The 24420-nt window shown below is 44.8% G+C and overlaps 1 protein-coding gene and 1 non-coding gene across 2 annotated transcripts in view; one reads left to right on the plus strand and one right to left on the minus strand.

The window, feature by feature from the left end:
- Window positions 1-24420, plus strand: part of LOC124622852 (lutropin-choriogonadotropic hormone receptor-like) — a 315610-nt gene that overhangs the window by 112023 nt on the left and 179167 nt on the right. Inside the window, exon 7 of the mRNA XM_047148644.1 lies at window positions 21704-21847. Within this exon, the coding sequence (XP_047004600.1) occupies window positions 21704-21847 (144 nt within the window). The remainder of the gene's footprint in view (window positions 1-21703; window positions 21848-24420) is intronic.
- Window positions 9979-10050, minus strand: Trnag-acc. The gene has a single exon. It is a non-coding gene; the product is annotated as a tRNA-Gly (tRNA).

Below are 24420 nucleotides of genomic sequence, written 5' to 3' on the forward strand. Positions count from 1 at the left end.
TGATCTACTGTAATTTATATACAGCTGCTGCGAAAATGGCCAACATATGACACTTATTTATTTTCTGATCTGTCTCATTATCTTTTGTACTGATGCGGTGAGCAGCATAATTCTGTAGTATCAGAATATCTTTTTTGGATACAGAGCAGTTCTGTACAGACAGTGATATTTTGTTTCATATTTCCTGAAAAATGTCACATGGCGCACTTAGAACATTTTATATTTCCACCCAAAAATTCTACTGACTTTGCCTACCTTAAGAACTATTTGCCAGTGTTTGAACAAGGTTAATATTTTGTTCATATATGACTGATTATTGCCGGCCGGTGTGGCCGTGCGGTTAAAGGCGCTTCAGTCTGGAACCGCGTGACCGCTACAGTCGCAGGTTCGAATCCAGCCTTAGGTTATTTAGGTTTAATTAGTTCTAAGTTCTAGATGACTGATGACCTCAGAAGTTAAGTCGCATAGTGCTCAGAGCCATTTGACTGATTATTACCAAAACTTTTTTCCTCAGAAATAACCCAGTTGTATGTGGAAGCCTTACATTTTATCAAACACTATTCATTGTATGTAAATCGAAGGAGGGTCTCTGCTGTCAGCTGCAACGGGACGTTAAGCGGAATCAGTGGCGACGAGCGAAAATGGTTACCGGACCGGGATTCGAATCCAGGATTTCTTGATTACTAGAAACACACGGTAACCACTGCGCCATCCACGACATAGCGTTATCGCAACTCCACGGACTATCTCGGTACGCATCACCTCCGATCCACACTCCCAACGAGCACCGCCTATCCTCAGTCCATGTCCAATACACACTACTGGCCATTAAAAAATGGTTCAAATGGCTCTGAGCACTATGGGACTCAGCTGCTGTGGTCATCAGTCCCCTAGAACTTAGAACTACTTAAACCTAACCAACCTAAGGACATCACACACATCCATGCCCGAGGCAGGATTCGAACCTGCGACCGTAGCAGTCGCACGGTTCCGGAGTGAGCGCCTAAAACCGCGAGTTCACCCGCGGCCGGCACTGGCCATTAAAATTGCTACACCAAGAAGAAATGCAGATGATAAACAAGTATTCATGGGACATATATATTATACTAGAACTGACACGTGATTACATTTTCACGCAGTGGGGTGCATAGATGCTGAGAAACTAGTACCCAGAACAACCACCTTTGGCCGTAATAACGGCCGTGATACGCCTGGGTATTGAGTCAAACAGAACTTGGATGGCGTGTACAGGTACAGCTGCCCATGCAGCTTCAACACGATACCACAGTTCATCAAGAGTAGTGACTGGTGTATTGTGAGGAGCCAGTTACTCGGCCACCATTGACCAGACGTTTTCAATTGGTGAGATATCTGGAGAATGTGCTGGTCAGGGCAGCAGTCGAACTTTTTCTGTATCCAGAAAGGCCCGTACAGGACCTGAAACATGCGGTCGTGCGCTATCCTGCTGAAATCTAGGGTTTCGCAGGGATCGAATGAAGGGTAGAGCCACGGGTCGTAACACATATGAAATGTAACGTCCACTGTTCAAAGTGCCTTCAAAGTGCCGTCAATGCGAACAAGAGGTGATCGAGACGTGTAACCAATGGCACCCCATACCATCATGCCGGTTGATACGCCAGTATGGCAGCCGGCCGCGGTGGTCTAGCGGTTCTAGGCGCGCAGTGCGGAACCGCGCGACTGCTACGATCGCAGGCATGGATGTGTGTGATGTCCTTAGGTTAGTTAGGTTTAAGTAGTTCTAAGTTCTAGGGGACTGATGACCACAGATGTTAAGTCCCATAGTGCTCAGAGCCATTTGAACCACGCCAGTATGGCGATGATGAATACATGCTTACAATGTGCGTTCACCGCGATGTCGCCAAACACGGATGCGACCATCTGGATGCTGTAAACAGAATCTGGATTCATCCGAAAAAATGACGTTTTGCCATTCGTGCACCCAGGTTCGTCGTTGAGTACACCATCGCAGGCGCTCCTGTCTGTGATGCAGCGTCAAGGGTAACCGCAGCCGTGGTCTCCGAGCTGATAGTCCATGCTGCTGCAAATGTCGTCGAACTGTCGTGTAGATGGTTGTTGTCTTGCAAACGTCCCCATCCGTTGACTCAGGGATCGAGATCCGTTACAGCCATGCGGATAAGATACCTGTCATCTCAACTGCTAGTGATACGAGGCCGTTGGGATCCAGCACGACGTTTCGTATTACCCTACGGTCGCCGGTTATCCAGGCGCACACATTGCGGCTGCACCGATGCTGATGATAGTCTGTCACCGTATAATGAGTGTTCTGCATACTATCCCACAGACGTCTCTTATGAAAGTTGACCACTCCGCGTAAAGGTGGTCTCATTTGTGAATGGGATCAATGGCACTAATCGCGAAATCGTGGTAGCATGGTGATGAAACCAGTAACAAAACTGCTCCCGATGTGGAAAGTCTGACGCTAATAAGCCCTGCACACGCTATAAGTGACAAGGGTAATAACAATTGTCAGGAGAATGTTCCGCACGGTAGTCTGGCTTACCCTTTACTGGCGGTCCAACTGCCTTGAACTGACACGGCGGTCGCCTTCCACAGTGTTAATCAGATTTTCCTCCAAGTCTGGTGTCCGAACGTTTCTGGTAGGCCCTTCATGATTTCCTACTTCCTGAAACGATCCTGTCTGAGACAAATGGCGAATGCTGCAAACAGTGAATGCTGTGGTGGTTGTCATCGAGGATATGTCACCTGATATAACCTTGCTGTCCAACGCCCGTTGCCACTTGCCTTTCCGCAAGTAAACACTACGTTGGCAAGCTCTCGATTTTAATACGAAACCATTGTGTACAACCCTGTATCATATCCATTGCTAGGTGAGTCAGCAGGAGAACTGAATCGGATACAACATTATCAGTGACTGTGGCAGAAGAGGGCGCTAGGGAATGACGTGTGAGGAATAGTACCGCTCTCTAGGAGGAAACCATACGTGCTATAACTGTGGATGCATGGTACAGCGTGTATTAGAACGGAGTCTCTGTAACAAAGTGTGATTGAATGAACGGTCTATAGCATGGAAACCATGCATTTACGGACATAAGTTCATTAGACCTTTCTTGTTGCGTACCCTCTCATCGATGAATCCCTAGAGTTTGTACACGGTGGAAGAAATCACCCTGTATAAGTATTTCGGTGTGTGTGTGTTTGTGTGTGTGTGTGTGTGTGTGTGTGTGTGTGTGTGTGTGTGTGTGTGTGTGTGTCTCCTCCAAAATCACGGGACCGATTTCTAGCAAACTTGGTACACATACACGTTACTGTTGGGCAACAATTACCGTTGGGATAAGAACCACCTTTCTACCAAAGGGGTTGGTTTAGGGGTGGACGTTAAAACAAGCATATCCCGTAATGGATGAATTCCCAGACTTGATTCATATTGCATCTGAGAATATTTAGCGACTTGCAACAAACATCACACGTAAAATAAAACGTTTATAATTTTTTTCCAGCTAACAACCCCTACAAAATTATGAAAAGAAAAATGATTATTCTTTGCTATTTTTTTCATTTCATACAGTAAAAGTCCCTCATGAAACGTCATAATTATTACTTCTTAATTACTAAATGATATCAGCCGTACATTTTACAGACAGTATCTACATATACTACTGAACAACTGCAAAAATACATAATCCATGAGATATGGTGTCATAAGCAATGAGATGCGTGAAAAACTGCTGTATAATGTACGACATTTAAATTTATTCCTTCTTTGCTACTAACTCTGTTCGCAATACATTTCGTAGACAGTATCCAAACATGCCGCCCAACAAACGTACAACATTATAGCTTTTGTACAACGCATAGTTCAGGTGATACAACATTATAAACAGTGATACGCGTGAAAAAACGCCACATCGCGCATGAAGTTTAAACTATTTTATTACTTCGTTGCTACCAACTCCATTCGCAACACATTCTGCAGTATCTACATGTGTCGCTGATCGTACCTACAAAACCATATCATTGTATGACACATAGGTCGGGAGATATGAAATCACAAGGCAAAATGCTATATGGTACCGGCACGGACGCACAGCTATAAATACGTACTTGGGCATCGCCGGTCTTCTCCGCTCAGGATGTCAGTCCCACAGGTCGTAGATGTTTGAAAAATGTCGATACCGCCTTGAGCTGGTGATAAAATCTTTATCCAAATGACTAGTATTGGTCGACTAACTATCATCAGGTTCTTAAATCATTTAAAGCATCATACTACATCTACATCTACGTGATTACTGTTCTATTCACAATAAAGTGCCTAGCAGAGGGTTCAGTGAACCACCTTCATGCTGTCTCTCTACCGTTCCACTCTCGAACGGCACGCGGGAAAAATGAGCACTTAAATTTTTCTGTGCGAGCCCTGATTTCTCTTATTTTATCGTGATGATCATTTCTCCCTATGTAGCTGGGGGCCAACAGAATGTTTTCGTAATCAGAGGTGAAAACTGGTGATTGAAATTTCATGAGAAGATCCCGTCGCAACGAAAAACGCCTTTGTTTCAATGATTGCCACTCCAATTCACGTATCATGTCTGTGACACTATCTCCCCTGTTTCGCGATAATACAAAACGAGCTGCCCTTCTTTGTACTTTTTCGATGTCATCCGTCAGTCCTACCTGATGCGGATCCCACACCGCACAGCAATACTGCAGAATAGGGCGGACAAGCGTGATGTAAGCAGTCTCTTTAGTGGACCTGTTGCACCTTCTAAGTGTTCTGCCAGTGAATCGGAGTCTTTGGTTTGCTCTACTCACAATATTATCTATGTGGTCGCCCCAATTTAGGTTATTTGTAATTGTAATCCCTAGGTATTTAGTTGAATTTACAGCCGTCATATTTTTATGACTTATCGCGTAATCGAAATTTCGCTGATTTCCCCATGTGAATAACTTCACACTTTTCTTTATTCACGGTCAATTGCCACTTTTCGCACCATACAGATATCTTATCTAAATCATTTTGCAAGTCGTTTTGATCATCTGATGACTTTACAAGACGGTAAATGACAGCATCATCTGTAAAAAAAATCTAAGACGGCTACTGAGATTGTCTCCTATGCGTTCAGTCCGGAACCGCGCGACTGCTACGGTCGCAGGTTCGAATCCTGCCTCGGGCGTGGATATGTGTGATGTCCTTAGGTTAGTTAGGTTTAAGTAGTTCTAAGTTCTAGGGGACTGATGACCACAGATGTTAAGTCCCGTAGTGCTCAGAGTCATTTGAACCATTTTTTTTTCTCTCTCTTTTTTTTTTTTTTTTTTTTTTTTTTTTTTTTTTTTTTTTTTTTTTTGTCGTTAATGTAGATCAGGAACAATAGAGGGCCTATAACACTTCCTTGGGGAACGCCGGATATTACTTCTGTTTTACTCGATGACTTTCCGTCTGTTACTACGAACTGTGACCTTTCTGACAGGAAATCACGAATCCAGTCGCACAAATGAGGCGATACTCCGCAGGCACGCAATTTGGTTAGAAGACGCTTGTGAGGAACTAGGCGAATATAAAATTATTGACGTCAGATAATAAAACCATGAATTTGTTACTTTTGTCACAACTTAATATAAATTGCATTGTCACTATATAAACTGTGCTAGACCGTGCACTCTTCCACGTTACATCAGCTACAGCGATATAGTGACGTGATCAAATGAAAAGAGCTCAGTATCTTTAACTCCTCACAGACTGGTCATCGAAGCCTTCAACGTATTGCAAAGCTCAACCGGTAAAACCACAGAACTCGTGTTACGGCTACAGGTTATTGGCGAGAGCATTTCATTGGAATCCACTGGTGAGCTGCAACAAATGGACAAGAGACCACGAAACTGACAACTCACCGCCAATTACACATGTGAAAGAAATGTCGTCGTAGAATGGGGGAATATCCTAACAGTACTGAACGTAGAGTGTTAATAACAGTGAAAATGGTTCACACTTCGATATTTTGGAAATGAAACACTCCAAAGAAAGCAGACATATGTAGTTCCGGCCCGAAATTGGATAGATCCGATCTGGCTCGATGAATGACATTGTAAAACACTCGCAAACAGAAAGATGTCTTTGAAACGTTAATTTTCAGTGCAATGTCGTATATTAAAGCAAACAAGTAACGTTTCATAGGGCAAGTTAAATTCACATACAAGATCATGACTGTAACATGGATAGATGTCTTCCATGGCACGATTCCTACCAATTGAGCGATATCTAAGTGACTCAAGACTTTAACTTGTCAATAGATTTTATCCCTTCCTTGTAACTCCCCCAGAATCTTCCATCATTTGATAACCCTAAGCGATTAACCAAGTTATTTTACCAGCACGAGCATTTGAAAGTGCACCAGTATTTTAAAGTGCATTCCGATGTGATTCTGCTGAGGCGCGGTCCACTTATAAGTCAGAGTGCACGGGCCTGATAGCCAGAGCCCTCACACCAGATAGCGCCATCCGTAGCTTTTTTGGAGGGCTTCATCAGTCTTATGACTGGTTTCATGCAGCCCACCACGTATTCCTATCCTGTGACAACCTCTTCATCTCAGAGTAGCATTTGCAACCTAGGTCCTCAGTTATTTGTTGGATGAATTCCAAGCTCTCTCTTCCTCTACAGTTTCAGTGGAATGTCTTAATGGATGTTCTATCACCCTGTCCCTTCCCTTTGTTCTGTTTTCCACATATTCCTTTCCTCTGTGATTCTGCGCAGAATCTCCTCATTCCTTACTTTATCAGTTCATCCGATTCTCAACAGTCATCTGTAGCACCTCATCTCAAATGCTTCGATTCTCTTCTGTTCTGGTTTTCCCACAGTCCATGCTGTCTTCCAACCGTACGTTGTTAGAAATTTCTTCCTCAAATTAAGGTCTATGTGTGATACTAGTAGACTTCTCTTGGACAGGAATGTCCTTTTTCCCAGTGCTAGTCTGCTTTTGATGTCCTCGTTGCTCCATTCGTCATTTCTTATTTTGCTGCCTAGGTAGCAGAATTCCTTTACTTTATCTGCTTCGTGGCCATCTTTCCTGACGTTAAGTTACTGCTGTCCTCATTTCTGATGCTTCTCAATACTTTCGTCTTTCTTCGATTTACTATCAACCCATATTCTGTACTCATTATACTGTTCATTCTGTTCAGGAGATCATGTAATTCGTCTTCACTTTCAGTCCGGATAGCAATGTCGTCAGCGAATCGTATCATTGATATCCTTTCACCTTGAATTTTAATTCCACTCCTGAACCTTTCTTTTATTTCCATCATTGGTTCTTCGATGTACAGACTGAACAGTGAGGGCGAAAGACTAAACCATGTCTTAGGCCCTTTTTAATCCAAACACTTCGTTCTTGGTTGTCCACCCTTTTTATTCCTTCTTTGCTCTTCCACATATTGTACGAGGTGCATTCAAGTTCTAAGTCCTCCGATTTTTCTTCTCCGGACTGGAAAGGGATAGAAACATGCGCATTGTTTTAAAATGAGGCCGCTTTCATTATCAATACGTTCCAGAGATGGCAGCACTGTACGGCAGATGGAATTTTACCGCCAGCGGCGAGAATGAGAACTGTTTTAAATACTTAAAATGGCGACGTTTTCCTTACTTGAACAGTGTGCAGTCATTCGTTTTCTGAATTTGCGTGGTGTGAAACCAATTGAAATTCATCGACAGTTGAAGGAGACATGTGGTGATGGAGTTATGGATGTGTCGAAAGTGCGTTCATGGGTGCGACAGTTTAATGAAGGCAAAACATCGTGTGACAACAAACCGAAACAACCTCGGGCTCGCACAAGCCGGTCTGACGACATGAACGAGAAAGTGGAGAGAATTGTTTTGCGGGATTGCCGAATGACTGTTGAACAGATCGCCTCCAGAGTTGACATTTCTGTGGGTTCTGTGCACACAATCCTGCATGACGACCTGAAAATGCGAAAAGTGTCATCCAGGTGGGTGCCACGAAGGCTGACGGACGACCACACGGCTGCCCGTGTGGCATGTTGCCAAGCAATGTTGACGCGCAACGACAGCAAGAATGGGACTTTCTTTTCGTCGGTTGTGACAATGGATGAGACTTCGATGCCATTTTTCAATCCAGAAACAAAGCGCCAGTCAGCTCAATGGAAGCACACAGATTCACCGCCACCAAAAAAATTTCGGGTAACTGCCAGTGCTGAAAAAATGATGGTGCCCATGTTCTGGGACAGCAAGGGCGTAATTCTTAACCATTGCGTTCCAAAGGGCACTACGGTAACAGGTGCATCCTACGAAAATGTTTTGAAGAACAAATTCCTTTATGCACTGCAACAAAAACGTCCGGAAAGGGCTGCGCGTGTGCTGTTTCACCAAGACAACGCACCAACAGTTTCTTTGTGATAACAACTGTGAAGTGATTCCTCATGCTCCCTACTCACCTGACCTGGCTCCTAGTGACTTTTGGCTTTTTTCAACAATGAAAGACACTCTCCGTGGCCGCACATTCACCAGCCGTGTTGCTATTGCCTCAGCGATTTTCCAGTGGTCAAAACAGACTCCTAAAGAAGCCTTCGCCGCTGCCATGGAATCAAGGCGTCAGCGTTGTGAAAAATGTGTACGTCTGCAGGGCGATTTCTGGTGAGTAGTTAATTAGAAAAAAAATCGGAGGCCTTAGAACTTGAATGCACCTCGTATTATATATTACCCGTCTCTCGCCATAGCTTACCCCTATTTTTCTGCTTGATTTTTCTTTACTCTTGCTTCCACTATCAAGCGCAACATCAGAATTGCCTCTCTGGGGCCTTTACCTTTGCCAAAGCCAAACTGATCGTCATCTAACAAATCCTCAATTATATTTTCCTTTCTTCTGTATATTATTCTTGTCAGCAACTTGGATGCATGCGCTGTTAAGCTGATTGTGCGATGAGTCTCAGCTCTTGCAGTCTTCAGAATTGTGTGGATGATATTTTTCCGAAAGTCAGATGGCGTGTCGCCAGACTCATACATTCTACCCACCAACGTGAATAGTCTCTTTGCTGCCACTTCCCCAATGATTTTAGAGATTCTGATGGGATGTTATCCATTCCTTCTGCCTTATTTGATCTTAAGTCCTCTAAAGCTCTCTTAAATTGTGATTCTAATACTGGATCCCCTATCTCTTCTAATTCGATTTCTTCTTCTTTCACATCTGATAAATCTTCCCCCTCATTGAGGCCTTCAATGTACTCTTTCCACCTATCCGCTCTCTCCTCTGCGTTTAACAGGGGAATTCCCATTGCGTTCTTTATGTTACCACACATTTTTTTTTTTTGTGTCACCGAAGGTTGTTCTGACTTTCCTGTATGCTGAGTTTGTACTTTCGGCAATCATTTCTTTTTCGATTTCTTCACATTTTTCATGCACTTCCTTTCATTTTATTCCTCAGCGACGTATTTCTGTATTCTTGAATTTCCCTGAATATTTTTGTACTTTTTTTTCATTGATCAGCTGAAGTATTTTCTCTGTTACCAATGGCTTCTTCGTAGTTACCTTCTTACATATAAGATAGCACTATTCGAACCCATAGTACACTTTGCAGTGAGCGCCTGGGCGCTCCGACTGAGGCTTGTAACACACAAAATCGTTATGAGACGTGACCAAAGAAGTGTTCTGCTCAGGATGTCGGGGGCCTTCGGCACAACCTCGGGGAAGGCACTGTGCGTAGTGATGGGAGTGTGCCCCATTGACATCGCCTTACGTCAAAGAGCAGCAGCGTACTGGTCGAAGAAAGGTAGACGAGACAGGGTATTTGAAATTATAGGAGAGGACATCACAGAAATAATCTGGCGAAATGATGCCTGGCAGAAGTGAAATGAAATCATCGTATAGCATTGTTGGCCGGGAAATTCGGCCGCCGTATTGCAAGTTCTTTTAGTTGACACCACATCGGCGACTTGCGCATCAATGATGATGAAAATGATGACGAAGGACACAAAACACCCAGTCCCCTGCCGGGAATCGAACCCGGGCCCCCTGCGTGGTAGGCAATAACGCTACCGCTACGCTACGGAGGCGGACTATGCCTGGCAGAGAGAAAGGAAAACGGGCATCGCGTCTACACCATTTTCCCAAACATCAAGGAACGAGTAAAGCTAAAACAAATAAATCCCGCACTTGGCATGATCCTATTCCTCACGGGCCATTGTCCACGCCCAGGACACCTCCATCGGTTTGGTCTCAGACAAACATCCATGACCACTTTCGGTGCCCTAGGAACTCCTTTACACTGTGATACACTCACGACCCCGAACTGAGTATAGCAAATGGGACAAATTCTTCGACTGCCGAAGGATTGGAGCATACTGAATGACATAAACCATAATGTGTCGTGTACGATGCACGAATTATACGAACAAGAACAACACATACACAAATAAGAGCAAACATTCAAACACGGGAACAGGATATTTGTAATGACACAGACACAAACACAGAAATAGACTCAGATGCTGAAACAGATACAAACACTAAGATTAATATACAGACCTAGATGGGAGATACGACTACAATGAAATGAATCAACTGTCATTTTAATACACGCGGAAACATCTTGAGTAATACGTGTAATACCAGTATAATTGTTATTAAGTCTGGGTTAAATAGCGTCTGTAATGAAAATTATGTAACTGGGTATTAAACATAGATAACGTATTACTTTACAGACAATGCAAACACTATGCACACAACTTGTAAATATAAAAAAGTCAAAGGTGCACAAATAATGCACCCATTACTCCCCTGTGCGGAACACATATGACCTGTACCAAATGTAATATAAGAGTAATAAAACACACGTCTCTACATATAAATTTATGAAATGATTATAAAAGGTATTTTGTACGCTACATCAGTTGCGACAGACTCGATGATTTGCCGAGCTCTCACACCTGAAATAGCTAGGTGCTGCGATCTCTAATATGGATCTATGTACTTTCCTGTGATATTTTATTTCTTCTTCTTAAGCGCAATATGCTCGTTATTTCAGAAAAATTTTCCGACTTTATAATATGTCATAAAGTGGTAATATGTCATACCCTCTGTCCATTTTCTTAAATTTGTATCTTCTGTTAATAAACAGATAAACTTTAAGATTCTCAATTTTAATTGCTCTTAAGTCTATATGTATTTAAAGCTGCAATATTATCAAGCCCTATTCCAAACTAGAAATACACTACTGGCCCTTAAAATTGCTGCACCAAGAAGAAATGCAGATGATAAACGGTTATTCATTGGACAAATATATTATACTAGAACTAGCATGTGATTACATTTTCACGCAATTTGGGTGCATATATCCTGAGAAATCAGTAACCAGAACAACCACCTCTGGCCGTAATTACGGGCTTGATACGCCTGGGCATTGAGTCAAACAGAGCTTGGATGGCGTGTACAGGTACAGCTGCCCATGCAGCTTCAACACGATGCCGCAGTTCACCAAGAGTAGTGACTGGCGTATTGTGACGAGCCAGTTGCTCGGCCACCATTGAACAGACGTTTTCAATTGGTGAGAGATCTGGATAATGTGCTGGCCAGGGCAGCAGTCGAACATTTTCTGTATCCAGAAAGGCCCGTACAGGACCTGCAACATGCAGTCGTGCATTATCCTGATGAAATGTAGGGTTTCGCAGGGATCGGATAAAGGGTAGAACCACGGGTCGTAACACATCTGAAATATAACGTCCACTGTTCAAAGTGCCGTCAACGCGAACAAGAGGTGACCAATGGCACCCCATACCATCACGCCTGGTGATACGCCAGTATGGCGATGACGAATACACGCTTCCAATGTGCGTCCACCGCGATGTCGCCAAACTCGGATGCGACCATCATGATGCTGTAAACAGAACCTGGATTCATCCTAAAAAATAACGTGTTGCCACTCGTGCATACAGGTTCGTCGTTGAGTACACCATCGCAGGCGCTCCAGTCTGTGATGCAGCCTCAAGGGTAACTGCAGCTATGGTCTCCGAGCTAATAGTCCATATTGCTGCAAAAGTCGTCGAACTGTTCGTGCAGATGGTTGTTGCTTTGCAAACGTCCCCATCTGTTGACTCAGGGATCGAGACATGGCTGCGCGATCCGTTACAGCCATGCGGATAAGATGCCTGTCATCTCGACTGCTAGTGATACGACGCCGTTGAGATCCAGCACGGCGTTACGCATTACCCTCCTGAACCCACCGATTCCATATTCTGCTAACCGTAATTGGATCTCGACCAACGCGAGCAGCAGTGTCGCGATACGGTAAACCGCCATCGCGATAGGCTACAACCCGACCGAAAGCACCGACATCACTTATCTCCCTCAGCACGAGGATTAGCGGTCACGGCACTCGACGCCAGATTCATCAATGTTTATGCACCGTCGGGCACCACCAAATGTCGTCACCGGGTCTGGTTCTACGCCGCCGATATCGCTCCCCATTTCCTAGGACAGTATGCACATCATCTTCGCAGGCGATTTTAATTACGTCATGCAAAGACCAAATCCTGCTCTACACGCCTTGCCTGGACCTGGGTATGGTGGTTTATGATCTTGCCTTGTGTGACACGCGGGAAAACGTACACGTCGACGGCGCTGGACTAACCATCTTACCAGTCATTCTGCAAGCCGGCAGAGTGACATAAGGTCTTACAGAGGGAGTGGTGGCCGACGAATGATGGCCTCTGGTCTTCTCTGATCACAGAGGCTATATCTGCACGATGTTCTCCACCCTCAGCAAGTCTGGCATAGTAATGGCCTTTGAAAGAAGAATGTAACACACCTCCAGGACCGGTACTACCGCCGGAAAGTCGCCGCAAGGGGACCGATTGTGGAAGACGTCACTCACGATACCAATCGACTTTGGCAGGATGGCTCCTCTGTGCCAAACCGGCAATCCGCAAGACACTTTGCGGTGGCGCGGTTCTTTCCGTCCGTTTACGACGTACCTGCACCTACCTGTGAACATTGTCTCAGCAGATAATCCGTAGGAAAGCCGAGTGAATCCTACTGTACTTCGACGTGAACCAGGTTGCAATTAAAGTCACTAATCTACGTTTCGGGAGAAACACGAAATGAAAGGTTGGAAATTTTGTCCTCAATTAATATATTCTGAAACTTAGGTGAACAAGTATTACTGCCAAGCCTGTGCTAGTCTTAACACAGTCACTCATAATCCCGTTCACTCACGTTAGTATGTTTATGGTGTTGCATTTCCCGAAAACGTAATATCTACAAAAATACTGATTGTTTTTGATTGAGAATGCTCGCCAAGTATTAAGTCTGTCGGTACCTAATGCAGTTTTTAGCCACTGACCTGCTCAATACGCCACGCGAAATATATGTCTTTTCTCGACACAAAATTCACTTAAAAATTCCGAAATTTCTACACGCCCATCGGAATAATTATGCCGTCACTTTACCACACTTTTGATGTGTGTAACGCTGCTAGATCCGGCAACTTATCATTTCCATCGGAGCTACTACTACACACGTCCGAACTGTTTCATGCCTAGGCTCCGACTCTTCTCTAGAATACTCTTAGTCTTCTCTACCAGCAGAGAAAGGCGCGCAAAGAATACTGATTTACCATTGGTCAGTTTACTCAACAGCCAATAGCAAAACAACACTCTCCCGCGTCAATTCGCACTTTTCATCAATAACCAATCTCAAAATAGTAAACCTAATGACTGCACTTTTTACCGACGTAATTATCTAATATGCTGAAGATTTGCTTATGCATAAAGTTATTTACTATTGTTATTTATACCTGAATTAACTTTCCCTTCACCATAAACTTACTTTACAAATCTATTCTACAAAAATCCCCTTTGTCCATATCCATACTTCTTCGAAATGTTCCCACACTAAATCCTACTACATAACTCGTTAAACAATTGCCTTCATATTAACATTAATCCACACTCACACATCATTCATACTGCTAAAACCCATTTATAACATTTCACATACACAAAAAGACATAATAACACTTTATGAAAATACTAGAACAGTTTATGAAAAACATTCTACTACTTTAGTGCACTCTAGTAGGCACAATCGAAACTAAAATCACAGTCCCCCTATCCAATATTGTCCTCTATCGGCTGATACATAAACTACGTGTGCGTCCAGTCTCGCGTCACCATCTGTCACTATCCAGCTCTGAGACACATTTCCCACCTAACCGCCTCCAAGGCAGGATCGTTATACGGCGCTACGCCTAAACTTTTGCAGTTTGGCGAGGTCACGGCTGAGTGGCACCAGCAGACAATGGACTTTTGTTGCGTGGTGCTCAGGGACCTCGACGCTCTACCCCTACCGCCGGGCAGACAATGAGAACGACATCGAATCTAAGCTCACACACTGTCGTTGACAGAGCGCGGCTCAGAAGGGACTGTCTAACGATAGACGCCGAGCGGACGCGCCAGCAGCAGTGACACACCGTAATGTAGTTTAGTTTTTTTTTCACGTACTTCCGCGAAGAAGTGAACCACACCTGTGTATTTTACTGTGTTGGCTAGTGTTTAGCAAATTAAGTTTTTGTTTTTGCGTAAATCTTGGTGCATACCCTTGAGTAATGCGGCTTCCTAGTGTAATTTTCTCGCCGCCAGAAGGTCCAAGTCACGCCACTAAGTTTAAATCTAGTGCTGGTACATAGCATATAGTATAGATCAATGAATTCTGGTTTGCATACTTATCTTGAGCGGTAGCTTCTGGGTAAGCAGAATTTCTAGTAACAGGTAACTGTAGATACATCCATTTCAGTAGAGAAACTTTTAATAACCTGGCGTCTCAGGATATAATGAGAAATCTGCAGAGAATATTTTAGTGTTTCTTTATCCTCCCCGTTATACACTACTGGCCATTAAAATTGCTACACCACGAAAATGACGTGCTACAGACGCGAAATTTAACCGACAGGAAGAAAATGCTTTGACATGTTAATGATTAGCTTTTCAGAGCATTCACACAAGGTTGGCGCCGGTGGCGACACCAAAAAATTGCTGACATGAGGAAAGTTTCCCACCGATTTCTCATACACAAACAGCAGTTGACCGGCGTTGCCTGGTGAAACGTTGTTGTGATGCCTCGTGTAAGGAGGAGAAATGTATACCATCACGTTTCCGACTTTGATAAAGGTCGGATTGCAGCCTATCGCGATTGCGGTTTATCGTATCGCGACATTGCTGCTCGCGTTGGTCGAGATCCAATGACTGTTAGCAGAATAGGGAATCGGTGGGTTCAGGAGGGTAATACGGAACGCCATGCTGGATCTCAACTGCCTCGTATCACTAGCAGTCGAGATGACAGGCATCTTATCCACATGGCTGTAACGGATCGTGCAGCCACGTCTCGATCCGTGAGTCAACAGTTGGGGACGTTTCCAAGACAACAATCATCTCCACGAACAGTTCGACGACGTTTGCAGCAGAATGGACTATCAGCTCAGAGACCATGGCTGCGGTTACCTTTGACGCTGCATCACAGACAGGAGCGCCTGTGACGGTGTACTCACTGGCGTATCACCCGGCGTGATGGTATGGGGTGCCATTGGTTACACGTCTCGGTCAGGACATCTTGCAGGACCTGTACGGGCCTTTCTGGATACAGAAAATGTTCGACTGCTGACCTCGCCAGCACATTCTCATCAATTGAAAACGTCTGGTCAATGGTGGCCGAGCAACTGTCTCGTCACACTACGCCAGTCACTACTCTGGATGAACTGTGGTGTCGTGTAGAAGCTGAATGGGCAGCTATCCAAGCTCTGTTTGACTCAATGCCCAGGCGTATCAAGGCCGTTATTACGGCCAGAGGTGGTTGTTCTGGGTACTGACTTCTCAGTATCTATGCACCCGAACTGCGTGAAAATGTAATCACATGTCAGTTCTAGTATTATACAGGGCTATTACAAATGATTGAAGCGATTTCATAAATTCACTGTAGCTCCATTCATTGACATATGGTCACGACACACTACAGATACGTAGAAACACTCATAAAGTTTTGTTCGGCTGAAGCCGCACTTCAGGTTTCTGCCGCCAGAGCGTTCGAGAGCGCAGTGAGACAAAATGCCGACATGAGCCGAGAAAGTGTATGTCGTGCTTGAAATGCACTCACATCAGTCAGTCATAACAGTGCAACGACTCTTCAGGACGAAGTTCAACAAAGATCCACCAGCTGCTAACTCCATTCGGCGATGGTATGCGCAGTTTAAAGCTTCTGGATGCCTCTGTAAGGGGAAATCAACGGGTCGGCCTGCAGTGAGCGGAGAAATGGTTGAACGCGTGCGGGCAAGTTTCACGCGTAGCCTGCGGAAGTCGACGAATAAAGCAAGCAGGGAGCTAAACGTACCACAGCCGACGGTTTGGAAAATCTTACGGAAAAGGCTAAAGCAGAAGCATTTCTTAAACAGGAGATTGGAAAACCGATGGATCGGTCGTGGTGGAGATCATGATCAACAATTCATGTCATGGCCTCTACGCTCTCCCGACTTAACCCCATGCGATTTCTTTCTGTGGGGTTATGTGAAAGATTCAGTGTTTAAACCTCCTCTACCGAGAAACGTGCCAGAACTGCGAGCTCGCATCAACGATGCTTTCGAACTCATTGATGGGAACATGCTGCGCCGAGTGTGGGAGGAACTTGATTATCGGCTTGATGTCTGCCGAATCACTAAAGGGGCACATATCGAACATTTGTGAATGCCTAAAAAAATTTTTGAGTTTTTGTATGTGTGTGCAAAGCATTGTGAAAATATCTGAAATAATAAAGTTATTGTAGAGCTGTGAAATCGCTTCAATCATTTGTAATAACCCTGTATATTTGTCCAATGAATACCCGTTTATCTTCTGCTTTTCTTATTGGTGTAGCAATTTTAATGGTCAGTCGTGTATTTTGCGTACGTTCCAAACTCAGTAGGGCATTTCAAATCTTATAATCAGGGTGGTCCATTGATTGTGACCTGGCCAAATATCTCACGAAATAAGCGTCAAACAAAAAACTACAAAGAACGTAACTTGTCTAGCTTGAAGGGGGGTCACAAGGAAGATCGGTTGCTGTCCGTCAACAGCTGGAAGCTGCGTGGCTAATGCTCGAAGTTGCGGCGACATCGGGACACTTGTGACGAGACCTGCGAGACCTTTGGTGGCTTTGGAATCCCCTGATAAGCAACATCTAACAGGTCTGTCCTCGCTTGAGAATTGGTGGCATACAGTGGGGTGTTCGCGTGTCACAGGACGGAAGGCGGAAGTGGGAGCAGGTCGCGCGGCTGTCTCCCTACGCCTTAGCAGCAGGTACGAGATGCTTTCCAGTGTTGACGATAACTCTGAGCCAGCTCGGGATGCCTCTCTTGTTGTGCCAGCGGCCGATTTTGCTGCCTAGTCCGGGTAAGTGCAGAGGGTGGGTCTGCTTAGCATTGGGAGCTCCAGTGTTAGGCGGTTGATGGAGCCCCGCAAGGAAGAGTAGAGTAACATATTAATTCCCCCACATACGTCTCATGTAATCACCATAAGGAGAAAATTCAAGAAATTAATCATTCTTTCCATGCACTATTCGCGAGTGGAACAGGGTTGGGGGGCCCAGTTAGTGGTTCAAAAAGTACGCTCCGCCACACTCTATTAGGTGGCTTGCGGAGTATGATGTATTTGCAATCCGCACACGATATCGTAGACATGCGCCGCCGACACCGTCGACAGTTAATCACACACCTTACGACGCGAAATGGTCGCTCGTGTTTGACCCAAGCAGTGAAAACCACAGAGGATCATTTTCGTCATCTTTACTAGGAAACAGATGCGTTACAACTGGTGACACACACTATCGACGCGGCAACCGTGACGGCATTAATGAAGGAAGAGGACAACGCGTTGGACAGAGGTGCAGTCAGTAAGTCTACAGGGTCCTATGCATTACGAGTCGAGTTTTACCGGAACATCTCTGACATCATGATGCCCCACTGGGTTACAACGTTCCGAGAACACATGTCCCGGACTGCACAATACCGCCTTCCTTAGTCGAAGGATTTCTAATGCCGGTACACAAAGCCAGCGGGAGGGCAATCGGTCAGTGACTATCGGCCACTCACAATGTTGAACATCGAATGCAAGATCTTCGTCAGTCTTTTGGGAAGCCATATTTAGATTTTGCCAATGATTTTCGCCCCAGAACAGACGTTGCAAGAGGGAGATGCCAACGTTCAAATGGCCGCAGGCGAATAATACACGTAATAGTGATCGCCCCGGCGTGCCGCCCGAGAGTGGCGATCGTATCTGTCGATTTCATTCGGGCCTTCAATAGAGTGCTCCATGAATTTGTCCCACAAATGATGGACAGTATGGGGTTTCTCCCGAGGCTCACCGACACCCTGCTGCGCCTTCTGGCTGCAGTCAGCTGTTAGGCCCATATAAATGGACGGACGTTGGCCCCGATACCCATTAAGACGTCTCATCGACAAGGTTGCCCCCTTTCTACCTACATTTATGGAATCGCGCTCGAGGCACTGCTCAGGGGTCTCAACCATAGGCTATCTGGCATCCACAAATGGTTCAAATGGCTCTGAGCACTATGACATCTGAGGTCATCAGTCCCCTAGAACTTAGAACTACTTAAACCTAACTAACCTAAGGACATCACACACATCCATGCCCGAGGCAGGATTCGAACCTGGCCGGCCCGTTGTGGTCGAGCGGTTCTAGGCGCTTCAGTCTGGAACCGCGCGACCGCTTCGGTCGCAGGTTCGAATCCTGCCTCGGGCATGGATGTGTTTGATGTCCTTAGGTTAGTTAGGTTTAAGTAGTTCTAAGTTCTAGGGGACTGATGACCTCAGATGTTAAGTCCCATAGTGCTCAGAGCCATTCGAACCTGCGACCGTAGCGGTCGCGCGGTTCCAGACTGAAGCGCCTAGAACGGCTCGGCCACAACGGCCGACTATCTGGCATCATCCTGCGAGATATCACCTTCCTTCAAGGGGCATACGCCGACGACCTGCTGCTGCTAGTTCGTTTCACCAATGAAGTCCGCAGCATACTAAACTGGATCCAGCGATATCGACAGGCTGTAGGCAGTCTTCTGTGCGTCAGTAAGTCGGCAGCGCTGGATAGAGGGCGCTGTCTTAGGCCGGGTGCTGTCGTTCCCTCCCACCAGTTACTGAACTATCTGGGAGTCACGTTTACAAAGGATGTGTGCGGAACAGCCGCATCAAACTATCGACAGTTACTACATATTATACGTGTGTTGGTGCGCCAGAACCTGGCCCGGGGCTTGAACCAGCTACAATGTGTGGAATACCTGGACCTCTACGTGGTGTCAGAACTCAATCACATGGCACAGGTCCTCCCCCATACGGATGGTGATAGGTCGTAGACTTTAGGCTACCTTCGGTTGTTTACTATTCACAGGGTAAGTATTTCAAGTATGTTATGATACTCTCGCCAACGGCCTCGCCGCAGTGATAACACCGGTTCACGTCAGATCACCGAAGTTAAGCGCTGTTGGGCTGGACTAGCACTTGGATTGGTGACCATCCGGTCTGACGAGCGTTGTTGGCAAGCGGGGTGCTCTCAGCCCTTCTGAGGCAAACTGAGGGGCTACTTGATTGAGAAGTAGCGGCTCCGGTCCCGTAAACCGACATACGGCCGGGAGAACGGTGTGCTGACCACATGCCCCTCCATATCCGCATCCAGTGACGCCTGTGGGCTGAGGATGACACGGCGGCCGGTCGCTACTGTTGGCCCCTTACATGATGGAGGGTTGTGACTGGTTAACATCCAGCCTCATGCCCTATATATGAACAATATGAGAAAACGATGGTCATCTATTGGAGGTCCTGATGCCAGTCACCCACGTGCCGCCGGTGTCGATGGCGCACGTCGCATCGATCTCGCCACAACGCGGTCGCCAAAGGCAAAAGATTTTTACACCAACCTTCTGCAGGCAGTTCCTCGTAACGTGTTAGAAACCAAGTACCCAACTGTCAATTGGCCACGAATGTGAAAAACGATACACCACCGAGCGCGTGACGTGGTATCAAGACACCAACAATAAATATGCCAAGAGATACTAATTGCAAGGTATCAGGTTAATTGACTACCTACTTTGCCGTGATTATCGCCTCCTGAACACTGATGTGTGTCGCCGTCCGGCGTTTGGCGACTGACACAGGAGATCTTAGCTTGCTACCTCCATATGACACCTGACGAGATTGAACCTCGAACCCTCCTGTGCCCGGATGACTATTACTTTCCCCTCTCAAAATACCATATGCATTCAAGGGAATGGGCATTGACTACATCTTCGGCGAAGGGAAGAAAGTGGAACTTGATTACTGGTGGCAGCTGCAAAACACTCTTGAACGCACATTGAGGTACCGTACACTCTTTACGCAGCGTTCTCGTACCCTCCCCGGCTAGCTGGGGAGTGCCAGGCTCATTATGACGTTCCCCGCAGTATCACATCGAAGTCAGAATTACGCGAATTGTAAGCAGTGAAGAAGGAAAAAGATTGGTTGATTCATGGAAAGCTGTAGTCATTGAGGCATTAGCAATGCAGCATGAGTCTGTTGTAGTCATTTTAGACGGCATTATTGGAGACTGGTAACGACAATGGCAGTTGACAAGCAAACATCAGTTGCACCGTTTCTTGAAGAAAGATTCTTTTAGTCCAAGTAGCAGAAGTTATATACAAAGCTATGTCAGTTTATCCTTTCACATTGTTTTGTAACATTCTGTTTTCTAGAATTTTGAGTTTTAAGCATTTGCTAATTATTATTTTGTAATAAATAAATAAACTGTAGACCTTTGGAGCCTACCACCTTGGGAGAATCTTTGGGAATAGTTAGGGGTAACGCCCGAAGGGGGAGTTCCATTTTATGGTAGGGTTAAAGTGGCGGTGCCAAGAAGGTGTGGATTTGATTTTAGTTTCTTTTATTTTTAGAGGTTTTGCATGATTAAACTTAGTTAGATAAGGAGATAGGTGCTGCAAAACAAGCGGAAAAAGGAAAAAAAGAAAAAGGGTTTAAAAAAAGTGGTCAACGTGGCACAACCCCCCGTGGAGGACCCAGGTATGATTTCCAATATTGCCAGTGATTTTTCCTTGTTGGGAGCACTGGACCGATGTGTACTCAGCCTCATGATGCCAGCTTAGGAGCTGCCTGATTGAGAGGTAGCAGCTCCAAAGTGAGAATGTCGACAACGCCAGAACTGTGGTGTGATGACCAGGTGCTCTCCATAACGCCTGCGATGATGAATGACTAAGGACGCCACGACAGTAGGTCAGCCCGTCTCGTGGCCTTCAAGGCCAGATAGCGAAGTTTGCTTTTCTCTTCATCGGTACAGAGCATGAATCTGGGTCCGTCTGTACACGCTCCTGATGAGATCTGTAGAGCAGTATGTCGCGTAATTTGTCTAGCGCGCCGCACGTCGCCGATATGTGACTCTGGGAGACGCTACGGAGGCTCCGAGGCACGGACGAAAGGGACGTACAAGCTGTATATGGTGAATCTGAATAAACGTGTCGATTCATTCCTTCCCACAGTTGAGGCTGTTATGAGGGCTAGAGGCCGTGTTACACGGTATTAGCTTGATGCCTACTGCAGGGGACAAATGCTTTCGAGACTAGTACTGCGGCTACACAAAATGCACTCATTATCCAGGCACCTTATCCGATGACAGCTGTGTTACTTTACAGGGACTTGGCGAGCAACCAGATCACGACGCTGGAGGGCCGTCCATTCCTTGGGCTGTCCCTGCTGCACGACCTGCTGCTGGCGCACAACTCCATCCCCAGGCTGCCCAGGGACGCCTTCGAGGGGCTGCCGCGTCTGCAGGTCCTGTGAGTACCGTTACTATGCTGGCAGCTCCACAGCGTTACATCTATCCCACTCACACAAATTCATCCCTGGACTGTTCGGGAGACCCCTTTTAGGAACTACCGTGTCTGCATGTACTATGAATCACAGTACTCTGTTGGCTGCTACTCAGTACCGCACTAACCCATGCACACTCTTCCAAATCGCCAACCCCAGTTGACCAGAGTCCTTGACACAGTGGTGTTGTGAGTATGGCTGTTTTTCTGGCTGCTGCAAAGCAACACTCCGACACAATTCCAGTTACAGGTCACCCAGTGACGCCATTAAGGGGGAGCTGTTCTGGTTTTCTTGAGAATTATATTAATTGGCGACTCCATGTTGTCTTGTGCACTACGACCAGGTAACAGGTATACTTGAGAAAAGAGACAGCATTGGTCGTATATTTTTTACTATTGCAAAATCGATTTTCTGTCACTGAGTGACCATCTTCAGTGCTAGAAGTTAAAAATTTTTTCACATTACGATCAGAGAGTACAACATAGAAAATCACAATTACATCTGCATATGAACATAACACTTGTTAGAAACAAACCTATATTGTATAACTTAAATTGGGATGCACTGTTGTCACTAAACTTACGGCAATCACATAGACTGAGGTCGCTGTTTACCTGCACTTGTTCAGCAGACCTCGGTGTGACGGGGCTTGACACGCACTCTATGTGATATGTGTCACGTGAAGACATAGTGTTATTGGTTTTGCGAATTATTAACACTAAATAACTCTTGTACTTTTGTGAATGGTGTAGTAATTCAAATTTAAAATGTGCGTACAACACATAGCAGACGCAGGAGAATATCTAAAATACATTGGCATATTGTTTTTTATAAACTATAAAACATAAAATAGATCGATGATAAGTTGTTAGAGTGCAGAACATATACAAAGCAATAGATAATGCCAAAGAATAATAAATGAACAACATAAAAAGAGGCGCAACACAGGTCTGTCTTAAAAAACGTAACACCCACCATCTGGCGTGGGAAGTCAAAAGTACAACGTTCGTAATTTATGTAACAAACGTTAATACCAAGGAGTCAATATATATAAAATAATAACGTTAATACCAAGGAGTCAAATATATTAAAAAAATAATCACAGTACGAAACTGCCGTTACTTAATAATTAAAATGCCGTGGAAATGTAAGATGCGAACAAGTAGTATACATCAATCATCGAGAAACCATCATGAGGAAGGACAAGTAATAGTGTCACTTATACCAAAATGTACATTGTACTTTAGAGAAATTAAACATAGACTATGCACGATATCCAGCACTTATTCAAATAGCAAAAGAATTGTTAACATACATTAAAAATTACGTAAAGTGATAACCGGTTTGTATTACTTTGTGTCAACGCCTACGAGATGTCGACTGTCGTAAAATTATGTTCAGTAGGCGTCCATAAGTTCTGTAAATTACAGAACAAAAAAGAAAGAAGCATCATTTAAAAAACCGAAATTAGTAATGTTATTAAAACAAACTGAAAACATGTGTGTCAATGTGTTGAGATAGTTGAAATAGCGGCCATTGTACGTGTTCTCGTAGCGACTGTGACTGAGGCGTTGTATATAAGGGATAACAAGCAGCTGACTATGAATTGCAAATTGTGATAAATGACCACAAGTTGAATTTATTTCATAGTAAATCGGAGAAGCATTCCCAAAAATGTGTGCTTCTCGATATCGTTTGCTCGTTGAGCAGCGTGATATCTGGAGCTTTGTTATGACAAAAGATCTCCATCTCTTCCATAAGGTCGAGAAGGCGACCTTTTTTACCCTTGTGCAACAATTTCAATTGCGATGTCAAATCTGGAGTTGTATGACCAGTTGCTACCAGTTGCGTCTGCTATGTGTTGTACGCACATTTTAAATTTGAATTACTACACCATTCACAAAAGTACAAGAGTTATTTCGTGTTAATAATTCGCAAAACCAATAACACTATGTCTTCACGTGACACATATCACATAGAGTGCGTGTCAAGCCCCGTCACACCGAGGTCTGCTGAACAAGTGCAGGTAAACAGCGACCTCAGTCTATGTGATTGCCGTAAGTTTAGTGACAACAGTGCATCCCAATTTAAGTTATACAATATAGGTTTGTTTCTAACAAGTGTTATGTTCATATGCAGATGTAATTGTGATTTTCTATGTTGTACTCTCTGATCGTAATGTGAAAAAATTTTTAACTTCTAGCACTGAAGATGGTCACTCAGTGACAGAAAATCGATTTTGCAATAGTAAAAAATATACGACCAATGCTGTCTCTTTTTTCAAGTATTTCTTGAGAATACTGTAGTTCTTCTGGTTGCTCCCTTGCATCATACTCGCTTCTTCTGGATTACTCTACAATTTCATTAGCCTAGCTACCCAGAGCACCGTCTATTGCGGCGCTGCACCTGCTTCTACTGTCAGTTAGATGATTCTTCCCCTACACCAGTTTTACCCCGTCCACATTCGTACACAGCCCTATGTACTTAGTGCCTAAATTGCACATGGAGGCCTACAATGCCTGTATGTCCTTTGAATACT

This window comes from Schistocerca americana, chromosome 7 (assembly GCF_021461395.2).
Source record: "Schistocerca americana isolate TAMUIC-IGC-003095 chromosome 7, iqSchAmer2.1, whole genome shotgun sequence".
Classification (NCBI taxonomy): Eukaryota; Metazoa; Arthropoda; class Insecta; order Orthoptera; family Acrididae; genus Schistocerca; species Schistocerca americana.